The 17183-nt window shown below is 43.7% G+C and overlaps 1 protein-coding gene and 1 long non-coding RNA gene across 2 annotated transcripts in view; one reads left to right on the top strand and one right to left on the bottom strand.

Annotated features, from left to right (window-relative positions):
• Positions 1-12009, bottom strand: part of IFT81 (intraflagellar transport 81) — a 37392-nt gene extending 25383 nt beyond the window's left edge. The window contains exons 1-7 of the mRNA XM_030959191.1: positions 11680-12009; positions 10677-10780; positions 9156-9336; positions 6220-6309; positions 5099-5164; positions 4670-4780; positions 3362-3446 (exon numbers count right to left, since the gene is read on the bottom strand). Of these exons, the coding sequence (XP_030815051.1) occupies positions 3362-3446; positions 4670-4780; positions 5099-5164; positions 6220-6309; positions 9156-9336; positions 10677-10780; positions 11680-11823 (781 nt within the window). The 5' untranslated portion in view covers positions 11824-12009. The remainder of the gene's footprint in view (positions 1-3361; positions 3447-4669; positions 4781-5098; positions 5165-6219; positions 6310-9155; positions 9337-10676; positions 10781-11679) is intronic.
• Positions 12010-12129: 120 nt separating this feature from the next.
• Positions 12130-15872, top strand: LOC115909693. The gene is made up of 3 exons (XR_004061159.1): positions 12130-12281; positions 14675-14846; positions 15406-15872. It is a non-coding gene; the product is annotated as an uncharacterized LOC115909693 (long non-coding RNA).
• Positions 15873-17183: the final 1311 nt, after the last annotated feature.

Genomic DNA, 17183 nt, shown 5'->3' with positions numbered 1-17183 from the left:
CATTCAAATTTTTTTATTATTATTATTATAAAGAGAGGGCTGGGAGAAAGAGTTTATTTGTGCTTGCTCAGTCATGTAGAAGAGATGCAATTTTCTCTGCACAATTCTGTTAATGGAGCTAAATCTTGATTAACTTTGTGCTCAGAATCCCACTACAGGCTGCCAACTGGGCATCCTGGACCAGAACCATTTGCAACAGGAATTCAGTTTTTAAAAGGTGGGAAAAAGAGAGAGGGACGCTCATTTCATGACTCTCTGCCAATAATTGGTTTATTATCACATGGGAAGGCCATGACCAAGTCTAGAACAAACTTCCAGCATCAAATCCTTCCCTTCCCTTCTGCAGCCACAAAGACAGGGCTGAAATGATTTCCTCCACAGGAACACCACTTCCACTTTCCCTCTCTTGAACAGAGGCCTGGGACATGCAAACACTGGCAGATCAATCATCCCTTCCATATATCCTCAAAAAACCAAAATCTTCCTGAATTTGTGATTCTAAGTTCTGCTTTTCATGTTTATTATTATTAGAGCTCTTTGAAACCTCTCTGACCTTTCAGTGCTCTTCTTGAATGTTGAATTAATGAGCAGGGGCTGCAGGGCTGGATGTGCCAGAGCCAAACCCAGAGGCACAGAAACTCTCCTGTGGCATTTTCTCCCAGAAACGAAAGCAGGGAAGGCACCTCATCCATGGCAGTGGCAACTCCAGCTCTTCCATTCCTGACCCACAAATTCTTCTCAGACACTTCTTCCAAAGAGCCCCACATGCCAGAAATACATTGCATGTACATTATTCCTGGAGGAATAGCCTGGAATCTGGCTAGTCCTTAAAATAAACACTGTTGGCATGAGCTTGGCTTCCCAAGTCACTGTGGTCACTTGGAATCAAGGGTCTCCTCATTATTCAGCCATTTCCTTATTTTTATTCCACCAGTGATCATTTGCTATTTTCTTTCAGGAATCTGGTGTAAATACCAAACAAAAAAAAAAAGCCAAACACCCATTCTATTTCTCTAAACCTTCCATTAAACTCCTTTTAATCCTTTTAACAGAGACCACATTGAATTTTTGCTGCCTTGTTTGTTCAAAATGGGGTAGAAGAGTTAATGACCTTAAAAAAATCAACTGCAGCAAACCCATCAATCTCACCAACCAGATTTGTATTCTCATCACAGATATCAAATTATCTTAAAAGTGCTTTACCACGACCTTGCATCGATTGACAGTGACTTTATAATAAATAAAATCATTTGAAGATGAAATAAAGTTCCACCTAAGCCAGTCTCCTTTACCAAATACTTCTATAACTTTAATTGCAATGTGGTCTGCAGTGTTGGAGGAGATAATTTAAACTTGGAATTTTAGGAAAAGATCATTGTGTGGAAGAGAAAAATATTAATTTTTTATACCAAATGGAATATTTAAGTAATAGGTTCCTAAATTTCTGGTTTTCATCAAGAATGAAATAAAATAGGCATCTGTACAAAGCAATTCCTCTTTGACAAGTATCTTTGAAGTTCTCAGTGTTCTAAATCTATTTCTACATATTAGTTTAAGGAAGTTTATAAATTACACATTTTACTGTTCATCAACAGATCATTTTAACACATTCTTTTAGACAATATTTTCAAGCTACTCATTCACTTCTTCCTATTTCTGCCAATAAAGTAACCAGTAATGTCCTGTAAAATGGACAGGGACCAAGAATTCAGTGATTTGGTTTGTTTCTTCATGTTATCAATTTCTGTTTGTGCAGCAGAGCAAAATTATGTCAATCTTGCAGAGTAAGTGTGAGCTGGGCTGTGGTTATTCAGACCAGAGCCCAGTGTTAATAAAAATACTGTTCATATTCAACACAACAAACACCACAAAAAACCCCTCCAGAATATGAAAACTCATGTCACTTAGTGCTACCAGCAGCAAATCCTTCTCTAGTTAAACAATATCCTGAGTAGTACTGAAGTTATTAAACAGGGAAAGACTGAAGTTAATGAACAGGGAAGGACTGAAATGAATAAGCAGGGCAGGAGTGTTCTGTGAAGCAGCAGCATCACTTCCAGCTGCTTTGTAGCATCATAACAATTAATGGTACAATACAAAGTCTTCTAAATATGATGTTTCTAAGAGTTCAAATCCCACCAACCACAAGGCTTATTCTCCTGGCACAGCTCAAGCAGGCTGATGCTAATTGCATGCTAATAACACTCATGAATATGTGCTAGCTGCATTTCTTACAGAGTTCCTTTACATTTCTTTAAATATAAAATTAATTATAAAGTGAAGTAATCAAACCCATAAGACAAACAACAAAGCTTCTGCTCGTTAGCAACAACTCTGAACATTTTATCTTGTTTAGGAAGTAAAAACACCTGAAGCTTTAAAAATGCAGGAAGTTTCCTTTAAAGGGAAGGATCTGACTTCCAGTGAAAATCCAGCTGCTGCACTGTCAGCAGACAGGGCTGATACCAGGAGGCAGCTGAGGCACCAAACTGCAGCCAAAGGGAATCTTCAAAATGAAATAAATTGTGCTACCTTGTAGACCAACAAAGCTTTTAAAATAAATGGAACCTATTCAGTGCACTGTGGTCACCTAATTTCAATTATTTAAAAAACCCCACAGTTGGCATTCTGTAATTGCTGCTACAGGCAGTGCCTTTGTAACTGGGGAAAGCAATTACAAAGCTGAGTCCTGAGGTCTTTGTTTGGGCAAAATTTCAACATAAGTTTTCTTAAGTAATGACTCCAAGCTTTGACTGGGAACATCTAAATACTTTTTGGTTTTTTCCCCTGCAAGCAGGACTCGAGATAAGGAAATTTAATATGTTAACTTTATTTTCATCTCAATGATTAAATGACATATTTACTGGCTTTTTATTATGTTACCTTTGCTTCTGTGAACTGAACCCACCGAGTTTCCATTGGCCTTAAAGAAACCCAGGAACTGAAATAGAATTGTTGACACAGCTTTGCTGTATAAACTCTCTGATAGCTACTGCAAAAAAGGAACAGTTATAAAATCCATTGCAAGTCCCTGTGAGATGGTTCAGATACTCTTTTAATTCCACTTGTGGTTCAGTGGCAGATGAGAATCATTAAAAAATCAAAGTAAAATGATAAACTAATAACAATGCTATGAGGTGGTGACTGAGAAAAATCCTTTAACTCAGAAGAGCTGCCAAAGCTGTTGTGTGATGCAACTGAAATAGTAAATGTTCTTGAAAGAGCAGGACAATAACTTGGTTTACTAAATTTAAATTGAGAAGGAGTCAGATTCTATCATTTTGGAAGTCATTTATACACCATTCTATGGCACGTTTTGCACCACACCAACCTAGGATGCAAGAGGAAAAGCGCTACTCACTTTCTGGTTTGGAATCTGCCACCATGTGCTGCATCTCCTTCAGCTGGACCTGGGCCCTCTGCAGCCTCTGCTCCGTGTGGAACAACTTTGGAGAGACAATTGGACACACACAGGGTCACTCCTTGGAAATCCACGTGCAAACCACTCAACCCACAGAGCCCCAAAAGAGCCCCAAACACAAACCATGGCAGCTTTAATGCCTGGTGATTTTCTGTTTCACAAGGGAAATGTGCCAGACCAAATTTTCAACACTTGGCCTGGGTTTACTTGATATTCCCTCCTGTTAATTGAGAAGAGTGTTCTTGTTCTCCCAAGTGATATTTTCTCTGATGGCAGAAATTCATCCAACAATTTTCAACCAAAACCACGAGTGGCTTGAGCATTACAACAACAACAAAAGGCAGCAGGAATCAGGATTGCAGCAGATAACTCTGCTTATCCTGCAATGCAGCTGAGTTGTCACAGCAATCCACTGTCCATCCCAGGAGCAGTCTGGAAAGCTTCCTACCAAACAAGCCCCAGCTGATTTGCATTTCTGTGACTTAGAGAGATGTGTAGTAAGAACTGGAATTAACTGGACATCACATTCATTTTAGTTGTGATCTTACTCAGGCTCCAGCAAAGACCAAACAGCATGAGAGGCCACTGATTCCCACTGATCCCACATCCAGACAAAGGCTGCAATATCAGAAATCTGAGAGCTTTCCTCATTCTAATAGTGTTATTTGGTGAGACAGTGTAAAAAAATAGCACTGGATTCTATTGAAGTATCTTGTTTTGACAACACAGGACAGAATAAAACCCACCCTTACTCTTGGATGTCACCTGCTCCCAGGGCTTCTCAGGACATCATTTTTCCCAAATTCAGGGGCCTAAATCCCAAAGCCGCTCCTGAATACATATTGCCCCCACCCAGGAATACAAGGTACTTACTGTGTTGCTCAGCCCCTGCAACCTTCGTGCAGATCACAGAGATAGAAATCAAACCAAGGAAATGTTTGTTCACTACCATAAACGTGAAGAGTTCCCTTTGGGTGCTCCAGCAGTAAGTCATGGAACATTTCCTGGGAATGCTAAAGGATGATGTCAGTGGGAGCTGAGGCAGCCAAGTACCTTCAGTGTGGTGTTCAAAACTTGCAGGGTCAAGCCTCTTCCCTTAAAATGTACATAGATCTTTTAAATGGAATTTAATTTTCTGGGGCAGGGAGAAATTCTCACATCTACTGCTGTTCCTGATGTATTTTTAAAATGCACAATTCCCAAACAAACATCAACAACTCTTTAACAGGTGTGTTGTTATGCCAGTACCTGACTTTTCTGTTCTTGTTTCTGTTGAGCCAGAGATTCTTCTCTCTCTTTCTCTAAGCGAAGCTGTCTTGCTATTTCAAGCATCCGTTGATGATTTTGTACTGTCTCCACCTACAGCAAGTGGATAAATAGTGCATGTTGCTGTCAGATAGCTGAGAAATACATTAAAGAGATCAGATGTCTCACAAGCCCACTTAGCACTTCCCTTCCATACACGTTACTACTCAGAAATGACAGCAAAGTACTGGACTCGAGATTCTTAAAAGCTCTGGATCAACGCCTGGGGAGATTCCCTGTAGGTCAATTAGTTACTTGATTCCTTCCTAGACATACAGTGTGTTTATCTTAATCCCTGTTTGCATTCCAAAATGGGAGTTGCAGGCCAAGGATTATGACACTGAAATGTAGGAGTGTTACTGCTCTTATTACCCTCTTCTTAAGACGCTCGACTCTTTTGGCCAGTTGATCTTTCTCCTCTTCCATTGCACTGATGTCCTAAAAAGCAGGAAAAACAGATAAAGAAATATTAATTTATTCCCCATGTATATTGGATTGGACTAAGTTCTCTTCAAATTAATATGAAAATCAGAATTCTTCCCTGAATACATGGAGGCGGCTGTAATTTTATTGATCTATGATCAAACATCCAGGATCCCAATCTCTCTTCTCTCTTACTTCCCCCACAGTTCCCACTCTCTTTATGCTAACATTCTTCATCTGCATCCTTGAGTGTTACAGTGAACATTTAAAATAAAAGCAGGTGGATTTCTCTAAAAGAAAAACAAACAAACAGAAACCACCAAGGAACGAATCAGTATGAATTCAACGTCTGATGCAGTCTGACATATGTTCTTAATGTCACCAGCATTACCCAATTCCTGGCAGACCAATTTGCATGAAGTTGCTTATGAGAGATGTCTGCTGCCATTTTTTGTATTAAAACTGTCTTAAAAGAAACATTTTCTAGTGCTCAAACATGTATCTACTTATTATTATTCTCCTTTAGTCCTATTTTACAACAGCAGGGCTCTGCAGGTTGGTAGTTATGACAGAAAGGAAAATGAATTCTCCAAATGTAGGCCTTATCTCAACATTTGCTTGGCTTCTCTGTGTGTCCACTGGAAAGTTGTACACAAGCTTAATTATTGTGCTGAAACAGAGCAAATATCTCTACTTAACACTTGAGCCACGTGGGTTCATCATTTCTGTTGACTTAAGCTCATAATTCATTCAACACCCTCTGGAATTATTAGCTGCTATCAGGAAAGCAAAAGGCTTTGTATCAGTCTGCATTCAGAGGAAATGGAGTTCCAATATTTGGAAATCATGCTGCACAGAGTCTTGGCAGCCTCGTTCCCCAATCTGCTCCAGAAATCTCAGCTCTAAACACGAGCGAGGACTTTGTGTTTGCCAACAGAGAGCAGCTCCAGAGGCAGCTGCAGTGCCCACCAGCCCTGGCCTCTACGGCTTTCACACTGTCCACAAAGCCAACAAACATGGAACTGACATGCAAAACACCAACTCAAGAAAAAATTGTGGAGTTTGTTTACCCTTCTTATTTCTGCAGTTGATAAACCAGATATTTTGAGCTGCTCGTGCTCCTTATGTAGGTTTTTAAATGCTTCCATGAGTTCTTCATACTGTGAAATGAAATGGAAATTGTGCAGAATGAGCTCTGTGTCTAAGGATTTTCAGATCAACACACTGTTTTACTACTAAGACAGTAAATGTAGACATAGAAATATGGTAAGAACAAGATAAAAAGGCATTTTCTCATTGCAAAAGCCTGTCAACTTATAAAGCAGAAATAAATAACAGTGCATTATCATCCATTTGAAGAGACAATCAGAACTTCACAATTTCCTCAGTATTTTCACCTTTTGTAATACACAATGTATTTGCAAAACAGGAAGATGTCACCCAAGAGGGACAAATCAACAAATTACTCTCTTTTACTACACATCTGTGTATCCCACATATATAAATCAGCCCCAAAAGGAAGTGTTTGCTCTAACAACACTTCTGAAGGAAGCAATGGAGCTTGAGTTTCCTGAGTGGCCCAAGAGCAGAGCTGAGTGAACACGTGAGAAATGGCTGTGCCACGTTGCATAACCCTCACCACATCCCAGAGATTGATAGATGCAGCTCAGCACTCAGAGAAAAGGAGACAGTGTGCTACTTCCACACCAGTACTTTGCCCACCAGGAATCTTCAACTGAGAGGCAGTGTGAAAGTCTGTGTGGGTAGAGAAATAACAGGGGACAGAGAGAGTTTAGAAATATGGAGAGGAAATAAATTTAGATTCAACTGGGAGAAACGCGAGCTGTGGTAGAAGGAAAGATTATCTCCACAGAAACAGCCCTTCAATGAGAATGGGAAAATCTAAAAGGAGAGTATCAAGTCGTTTTTTACTTCCTGGAAAGAGCAGTTGATATGAAAGGTGAATACCAAATGGCAACAGCAAAGGCCAGTTCAAACAAAGGCATCAGAGCCCTGAGCAGTGAAGCAGCACCTCCATTCTATAAAACCCTGGGGAAGCAGCATCCAGAGCACTCTGCTCAGTTCTGGCTGTTTCAGTAGCAAGCACACACTGACAAGCTGGAAGGAATTCAAAAAAATAGCAATAAAATGGCTATGGAGAAGACAAAATCACAAAGAGCTGGATTAAGTGGCAAATAATGGTGTGACAAGGAATGCACAGGCTGGATGAGGAGGAAAAATTTAGAAAATGCAGGAGTAAAACCCAACTGGCTTCCATGATGCCCCTTATGCACTCTGGAAATCCTTTTAACAAGAATGAAAATGGCCAGGTGGTCTCTGCATTCCCACTGCTGGTGTCCAAGAGTTTTCCTTTGTGTGTCTCTACCTCTGTCAAAAGAGGAGTTCCATGAGACTTTTCCCCGTTGGAACATGAAATTTCAAGGCCAATGGCAGGATTCAAACAAGGCAGAGCAGAGTTTGATGGATCATAACAAAAAATGAAGTTCTCACATTTCCCTTTGGGTGCTCCACATGCACATGAAATAAAAGACACACTCAAATGACCAAAAAACCACCCAGGTTCCTACATGGAAAGAGATCTCTGGCACCTGGAGCAAATCACAAGATTAATGCTGAAATTGCTTATTTCTTAAATTATACATTGCAGGTGATCCAATGTCTAAATCACAACACAGCTGGGAAGGTGGCAGGTTGGCTGAGTATCTTCTATAAGTAATTTACAAAAGTTCATTTTATTTGAATCTACACACCCACAAAACTTAACTGTGTTAAAAGGTGTCTGAACTCTCATTTTTGAAATTTCCCTTAAAAGACACCATTGCAAGGCTGTATCTAAATAATTCAGGCTAATTGTTTAATTCATTAGTATCTAAATATTTGCACGGTCATGTTATAGTGCAGTAAGGCATTCTATTACCCCAGCTTCTGTTTTGAATTAATCAGCAGAGTATTAGTTTAATGAGATGGTTCTATTACTGTAATCCCAAAAAGGAACACATCTTACGTCATGGAAATTATGGAGGTGGATATTTATACACATTAAGACTGTGACATTCTGAACAAAACATACAATCTGCATTTCTTTCTCTCCCTGCTACTTCTGCTGAGTTATTTCAAGGTATAAATCCAATATTGTTAGAGGTAACAAAAAAATAAAAGGCTTAGTCAAGTCTCAGTGAGAGTGTTCAGCTTTGCTGGTGCAGAGTTAACAGATCAAGTTACCTCTTACAAACACTCAAACCCACTGTGGTTTAGCAGAACAAAAGGCACAGAAAACTGGGGGAAAATAAGTAAATATGTACCTCAGATAATAAACCCAAAACTTTGGTTCACTTCAAGTTTTACATTTCAAACCTACCCAGTCTGACTATCTAAAATCAACATTTAATGCTCACAAAAGAAGTGGGAACATAATAAGAAGGAATGTCAGCACAGAGAAAAAGAAATCTTTTCTTTATTCACAAAAAAATAAATGGTTAAAGCAAAAGTGGAGTAAGGCTCATACCAATATTAGGCATCAAATACTATCACAGGACTATCATGACTACAAATGCAATCAATGGACAATTAGGAGACTTTTGGTCATAATATTTCCTGGACTTGTTTGAAGTGGTAATTTTATAAAGTTAAAAATATCCAGGTCGTATTTCATAGAAAAAAAACCCTCAAACCTGCTCAAAAATTAAGAACTAAAAGTCTGTCTAAGCCAAAATGGCTCTGAACATTATTTGGCACCCAGTGCCTAATGGGCTTAAGGCCTTTTAATTCAATGCTACTTATTAATACATAATTTCAGGGTTATTGGAAGAAAAGTGGTCAAGACATCAACTTTTTATTATGAATCTTTGCTTATCCTTGATTCCAACAAGCTTTTAACATAACTCACTTGGACATGTATGCCAGCAGTAACTCCCTGATTCATTTATCCCTCCTCCCACTGGCACTTTAATCAAGGTGAAACGTTGGCATTGATGAGGAATGGTACCTGTTTGTTGAAGTCAGCCACAGTATCATCCTGCAGGAACTCTGCTGGCACCTCCAGCTTCACCAAGAAACGTGCCAGGTAAGCTCTGGTCCTGAGTTCATTGGTCCTCTGAAGAAGCCAGTGCAAGACAGGATGAATTACAGCTTTGCTTCCAGTAACCAGCCCCTGGCGAAAAGCACTCCTGTATGGAACCAACCAGGAGAAAACGCCAATAAATCTCAAACAAAAGAATGCTGGCTTGCAACAAAAACTCTGCAATGTTTTGACATTCCTTCTCCACTTGCCTAATGATTTTTGTAATGCTGGTAGGAGAGAAAATGCTCATGATGAGGCTTCGGTTTGATTAGCCTGGAAAAAAGAAGGCTGAGGGATTTGCACATTCCAGAACCTGAAGGAAGCACAAAATAGAGATGGGGAGGAACTTTTTACCAGGACAATGGGAATGGCCTCACAGTGACAGAGGGCTTTGAATTAGGAAGCAATTCTTCCCTGTGAGGGTGCTGAGGCCCTGGCACATGGTGCCCAGAGAAGCTGTGGCTGTCCCACCCCTGGAAGTGTTCAAGGCCAGGCTGGATGGAGCTCCGAGCAACGTGGGATAGTGGAAGGTGTCCCTGCCATGGCAGAGGGTTGGAACAAAGCTAATCTTTTTAAGTCCTTTCCAACCCAACCCATTCTGAGCTGGAAGTCTGCAGTTCAGGCTCCCGATTCTTGTACCTTGAGTCAGATAAAAACCCCATAACACACTACAAAAGGATGAACCCAGCAGTGACAGCTCCTCATTTCCTGCGACACCCTTGGGGGATGCCGGCAGAGCGAGGGGGATTTGGGATCACCTGGCACAGGTGAGGCGGGACCGGGACCGGGACCGGGACCGGGGCTGGGCAGGGCCGGGAGGCGCCCTCTGCCGGCCCGAGCCGCCACTGCAGGCAGAGCCCACCTGGAGCCGCACCTGGGACCCCAAAACATCCCCGGGGACACGGGAACAGCGCCCAGCTGGGACCCCAAAATATCCTCTGGGATATGGGAACAGTGCCCAACTGGGACCCCAAAACATCCCCGGGGACACGGGAACAGCGCCCAGCTGGGACCCCAAAACATCCACGGGGACACGGGAACAGCGCCCAGCTGGGACCCCAAAACATCCTCTGGGATATGGGAACAGCGCCCAGCTGGGACCCCAAAATATCCTCTGAGATATGGGAACAGCGCCCAGCTGGGACCCCAAAACATCCCCAGGGACACGGGAACAGCGCCCAACTGGGACCCCAAAACATCCTCTGGGATATGGGAACAGCGCCCAGCTGGGACCCCAAAACATCCCCAGGGACACGGGAACAGTGCCCAACTGGGACCCCAAAACATCCACGGGGACACGGGAACTGCGCCCAGCTGGAGCCACACCTGGGATCCCATCCCAACGTCCATGGGGACATTGGAGCAGCGCTCACCTGAACTAAAGGTCAGTACCATATAACCCAAAAAAGATGTTTTAAGGTGATTTGTAGGCAAAAAGGTACTCACAGGTCTGACACAGTCCCTGGAGGTTTGTATTTGAGGATTCCAAGCAGATTCAGCATTCTTTTAGCTGTTTGTTCTGGCAGCTCCTCTCTGATGTCCACAGCATGCTGAGCAGGTTTTAAAATTAAATAAGTAGTTATTCTTTATTATTATTCATATAGTAAAAATTATTGTAACTATTATAAAACAATCGATTTAACAATTTATTACTAATTTCTAGGATAACAATATATTATTTCCTACCATCAGTTATATTATTATTATTTTTATAAACTTGTTTGTCCAAGTGATTTTAGTTATCTAGCAAGACTGAATGAATTGACTTTATTAATTTACCAGACAATAATGAGATGCTCTGTACAGAACATCCCTTAAATCACCAAACTTCAGTTCTCTTCTAATGGATTTTCCTATCAATTTACTCCAGGAATCTCTTCTCCCTGCTCGTGGGATCTCATCTGTGCAGTCACACTGACCACATCCGCCCTGGAAGTCAGATATCCTGGCACAGGTATCCACTCCCCAGGTGTGTGAATGGTCCCTTCTGATCTCAAACACACTTTTGGCAGCCTCCCAGGACTGGGATATAATTTCCATTGCAACAGCACAGTCGGGAGGTTCAGTTCTTGATCAGCTCCTGCCCTGGGTGCGTGCAGGGCACAGCCTGACTTTGACTAAACACGACTGTCAGTATGAACCAAGATCTTCAATTTCACAGGAAAAACATCCAAGATCTTTAATTTCACAGGAAAAACATCGTCATCAGCCTCTGGGTTGTAGGGATGCTGCCGCCCTGCCCCAAGCAGCATTTGCAGCTTTGCCAAGAGCACTCAGACGTACAGGCAGGAAGGATCCTTGCCAGGCACATTTATTTCCTGGAAGATTCATACAAGCTTCTTTTGGTGAGACAACCACTGCAGGATTATACTGAGCCAGACCTAAATAAAAGCAAATTCCAGTGTGAGGCCGCCTCAGGAGGTGTGAGCACCCCGAGTGCCCTCCTTACCTTCGGGTCAATCTCCCCCAGAACATCGCTGAGCAGCTGCAGCAGCTGCAGCGGCTCCAGGGAGTCAAACGAGATAAAATTGTAGTTCTTCCTGAAGGGCTCCTGATTGAGCTTCTCAACAATGACCTGCATTTGGTCACCCATAACTGTGGCCCGGGAAAGCCTCTGCAGAGAGCACACAGCAGATGCCGGGGGGGCGGTGACCTGGTCCGGCCGCCCCTCGGTGCCGGGATCGGGGCCCGGGCCGGGCCCTGGCGGGGAGGCCTCGACCGGAGCCTCGCGCGCGCCGTTACCGCGGGGACGGTTGCCAGGACACGGGAGCGGCGTCACTTCCGGCGTTAGCGGCGAGCGGCGCGAACCGGGCCCGGGCCGCGAGGCGAGGGGCGTGGTCTTGCATTGAGGGGGCGTGGTCTAGTGCGGAGGGGCGGTGCCGAACTCTGAGGGGACGCGGCCGAGCTCTGAGGGGACCGGCACCGGCACCGGGACAGCGGCCGGCACCGGGCTCCTCTGCCGGATCGTGGATCGCTGCCCTCACAGCCGGCTGCGGCAGCGCGGAGCCCGCCGCACTGGGAGCCCTCCCGGTGTCCCCACAGCATGCCCCGGTCAGTCCTTCCCCCTGCGCCCCGCAGCCCCGTCCCGTCCCCTTCCCGCCGCGAGCAGCCCGGGAATTGCGGCTGAGGGCGCTGGGGCACAGGGCAGGTCTCTCGTGGGGCTCCTTCACGGAACAAGTGCGAGCAGTGGCAGAAATTGGTCCGAGATTCAGCCTCTGGAGGATAAACTTGGCTCTGCGGCTCCTTCTGAGGGAGGTTGTTGTCGCTTGTGTAGGAGATGTACAAACAGATTGCTGCAGTTACCCAATTAAGATTTCTGGCAGCCTTTGAAAGCACAAAGGGATGTCAAGTGTGGCTGATGTACGTGTCAGGTGAATGGTTACTTAATTCCTTGGAAATGGAAAGGTGTGCAGAGGATCCGTGTGGAACAGGAACAGCCAGTCCTGGGCCCAGGCCTCATCTGGGGAAAATGGCAAATTTCTGTCCTCGAGGCTGAGCATCAGTTGTCAGCGTGCCTCAAAGCAGCAATAAATACGTAGTGCATAAATCTGAAACAAGGACAGCAGCTTCAAAAACACCAAACAATCCAAACCAGACTATAAATTAAAGTCAAATTTGCTCATGGAATCTCTCAGTCTGCGAGTTTGTTCTCGCAGATCCTTCAAAAGCCATGCTTAGGCCTGAAATAGTTGGATTTTGGAGCCTCTCTGCTATTTCAATTAGGTTCTTGGATAGTCTTAGAATCCCATGTGAGTCCCCAGATGATGGATTAAAATATGCAGTGAGTCATGTTAAATTGGTGCCAATTGAAATGCACAGGTTGTAAATCACTGCAGAATTTGACTCAGTAAGTAGCAACCATAAATGTAATACTTTGCAATTCTAAGCACTGCGACTAACTTAGATTAGCTCCTCTTCTGAGAAACAGAAAACGCTTCATACAATAATTTCATAAAATTTATTGGTCTTCACAGGAAGGCTTCACAAGACACTGATTGATGTCTGAACTCTTAACTGGTTAAATAAAGTGACAGAAGGGGTGGACGGGTGCCTTGTGGTTGGGCATGAAGGCTGTGTTAGAGCCAGGAACATAATCCAAGTCTCCTGACTCCTAGATTTGAACTTTAAAACCAGATCATGTTTCCTTTGTGCTTTCAGTCCATATACTGACCTTTAGGAATCGTATTTACCTACAAGTTCCCAGAAGAGATCTGCTTTCCTTTGTCATGCTTTCCTGGTATCAGTTACTGTTTTCTCCGATGAGTATTTTGAGCATGTAGAACACAGAGAGCAGATGAGAATGGTATTTCTGATGGAGGTGCCTGTGAGTTCCCCATCACTTAATCCTGGAGAAACACTGTTTCTGTAAACACTGATACTCATCCACTGATACTCATCCTTTCTTCCTCAGTGCTGAGGGGAAGGCAGTTGTGGTGAGGGTGGAGAGGGATCTGGGCTGGGTGCACTGGGAGGCTGCTGCTCTGAGATTTTGCTTTCTATTGAGAAAATTCCAGTCCTCTCACCTTCCCAGAAGGAAAGGAACATTCCCCTCCTCTCATGTCTCTGTAACGTTAAAGAAGAGGAAGGATGAAAACTTTAGATAATGCCAAGATAAGAAGAAAAAGAGATGGTGAGATGGAAACCCATGAAGTCTGTTCTGACTCTGGGAAAGGAGACTCCATGACCAGACCTTGTTAGAACTGGACTAGCTGAACTTGTCGTGTTTGAAAGCTCAAGTGATTGGAGGCAGGAGCAAAATGAGACCAGTTTTGTGGGACTTCCCAGCTTGGGGAAAGTGAGAGAGATCTCATGTCATCCTTAAAGTTTCATGTTATCATGATCCTTTCTTGTGCTCTCCATGCATGCAGCCCCCTGGCTGCCCCCCTGCTGCTTGGCATTTGCAGTGGTGTCTGAATATTCACAATTACTGCCTGAAAGAAAACAATCAAGGCTTAGCTCTGTGCCTTGACCTCTTTATCACAAGAGAATCTTCACAGATATGATAGGGATTATAAACTCCCAGTGCAGCCTTGGGTAAATATTACAGGAAGCAGCTGAGATTTGTTTATGCTTAACTTACCTCAGTTTGGGTGATGTGCTGTCTGAGGCAAGTCTTACAGACTTGAGGGCCAGTGTTCCAGTTTACTTACTGTATAATTCTGGGACATTTTCCAAATTGGTTTGCACGGAGAGTGATACAGATTTTGAAGGAAAGTTTGATGTGAGAGTTGTTATATGAGTTCAGCTCTACAGTTCCATCCAGTTCTCTGGATAGAATTTGTCTTTTATTTAGCTTGGGAAAGGCTTATGGAAGCTGCTTATTGCAAAGACATCCTGCAGAGGTGACTTGTGGAGGAAAGAGGATGGAAATAAACAATCCAGAGCTCTCTGGATCTGCAGGCACAGCTTCACTGCTCCCTCCTGACTTTCTCCTCCCTTTGCAGCCACTGCTGTGCAGATGCTGCCGAGCAAAGTTGTGACAGAGCTCGAGCGCAGAGAGCAGCAAATCCGAGTGGGACAAACCTGAGCGAATGAGAATCCGGCTCCCCGAAGAGACATCACCTTATATGGGAACAGCACGGACAAGAGCATGAACGGTCCGGCCGGGCTGCTGAGGTCAGATCTCAACCAGATGGAAGATGTTAGTGTGAAAACAAGGGCTTTTAGGAAGAGGAGACAATACTTCTGCTTTGCTCAAGCAATCTGACTCCTCCTCTTTGTTTCTGTTATTATAAATATTGTGCTGTGTGTACACATGGGTCTGACTGTGTTATATTAAAAATTAATTTCTTTATGGCTATTCTAGTATCTAAATGCATCCCCAGCCTGTTTCTGGTTTCCACTTGCAGCTGTACTGTGGTCAGCTAAAGCCTAAGGAGTGATCACAGACATCTTCAAAAATTCAGCCTGTTTGTGCAGAACGTGGCTTGTTCCTGTGAGCTGAGGCATTTAAGACAATACCAGCAGCCAAGAAGTCTGTCTGGTTCTGAATGTTTTGTCATGTCTACATTTGTAAGTGATTTAAAGTACTAAAGAATTGGAAGAAAAACATTAGATCTGTGTTGTAGGGTTTGTATATTTTGTGCTTTTATGAGAGTATTGTGTTGCATGAGAGAGGATCCTGATCCTTTAAATCTGGGTCTAATGGATTCTTATCCAAACTTGTGTCTTTCAGACTCTGAGCCTGGGATTTAGAGGCTGGACCTTGAGAGCTCTGCAGGTTTCCAGCCCCACCTCCTGTGTGTACAGTGTCAGTGGTGGCCTCACACCTCTCCTGCCCCTGGGCCAGATGCACACAGCTGGCTCAGAACACACTGGGCAGCTGCAGCTTTGTGTGACTGTGCAGCAAGAGAGGCACAGCCAAGGTATGTGCCACCAATGGCTCTGCAGTGACTTCATCACTCATTTTGGTCCCAGCCCCTGATGCAAAACCAGTCTAAGACCAGGTAGAATGGTGTCCCAAGCAATATGGGATAAGAAGCTGGAGAGCTCTGTGTCCACTGATGACCCCAGAACCCCAGAACCCCACTGCCCTGTGCCTTGCCTGGCACTGCCAGCCCTGTGGAGTGGGTGCTGTGTGTTCTCCCAGCCCAGAAGAGTGTTACACCTTCTCTGCACTGGTGTGAAGTGGTGGGGGTGGAGAGTCAGGCCCAGAAGGAGGCTGGCCTGATGCTGGCTTCCATCCATTTAGCTCCAGTTGTCCCTGCATTACTGGTACTACTGAGGGGAGATGATGCCACAGCAGCAGCAAGACCATTGATGTGGTGTTAGACCACCTTGGACAGTGGATGTGGCTGTGGATCCTCTGAGGTGGGAGTGTGGCATAGGATGTTATTTAACAAGGAGGGGTTGGTTGGGCAGAGTTAACTCAGCTTTCTCTAGAAAACACTCACTGTCTTGTTTCTTGCCATGCTGCTTGGTTTTGTTTCTTGACTGAAAAATCCAAAATAGCTCCACTGATTGGTCTCAGGTTTACACCAGTGTTTCTGAGATTAGAGCCTGCTCTTTAGAGCCTCCTGTTCAAGGTCAGATGAAATGCTCACCCCTTGCAGCAGATTCCAAGAACAATAAGATGTTTTAGGAATGTGCCATAATTGATTGCCTCTAAAGGGCAAATTTTGCTCTGTGCTGCCAAGCAAGGGCTGTTCTCAGTGATAAGTTTGCTGAACAAAGTCTGCTGAGGTTGGTGGAGTTGGTTTCATTCTCCTGGGAGGGCGGCAGGCCAGGACATTGCGCACACTGATCCCAATCGCACCAAGGATCAGGTCTGCAGGAAATCCAAGTGGCCTTACTGAGGTTCTGTGCCCACCTTCTGCTGCTCAGAGCTGGGTTCCCACTGCCACTTTCCAACAACATTGTTATCCCAAAGCACTGTTCTCCGGGAGGAAAAGGCTGAAATGCTGTCAAAACAGAGGATATAAATAAAGGAACATTGATCAGTTGCTTTGTATTTTTGTTCTTCAGATTCTATTTTATCTCCATCCAGAAAAGTCTGTTGTTAACCTGAATTGGTGCAAGTGCTTGTGGCTTGTTTTTCAAAGCAAGCCTTTTATATCACTTTTATGTAATGTAGAAAGTATCTTCTGAACATACAATAGTTTTTTCAAACTTGACAGTGCTTTTATGAGTTAGATGAGCTGGGTGACATTCCTGTCAGCTTTGGAACAGAGGTGTCCTTCCTCCTTAACACATTCAATTCATGAGAAAGTAAAAATGTTAGGCCAAGGTTTTTGAAGCAATCAGCATGAGGCACAAAAATAGTCATTCTGAAAAATTAAAGCCTACGGTTTTTAAGCTCTTTTAAAGAAAAACAACGTGGACAGGACATTACCATTTGTGACAGAAAAAGTCAGAGTCTAGGTGCACACAACAGAGCATGGGGGAAAGTTTTTGGATGATATCAAGGCCTGTTGCAGATAAATGCTGTTTCCCAAATGGCATCTGAAGGGTCAG

This window comes from Camarhynchus parvulus, chromosome 15 (genome assembly GCF_901933205.1).
Source record: "Camarhynchus parvulus chromosome 15, STF_HiC, whole genome shotgun sequence".
Taxonomy (NCBI): Eukaryota; Metazoa; Chordata; class Aves; order Passeriformes; family Thraupidae; genus Camarhynchus; species Camarhynchus parvulus.
This window is presented reverse-complemented; position numbering and strand designations above follow the sequence as displayed.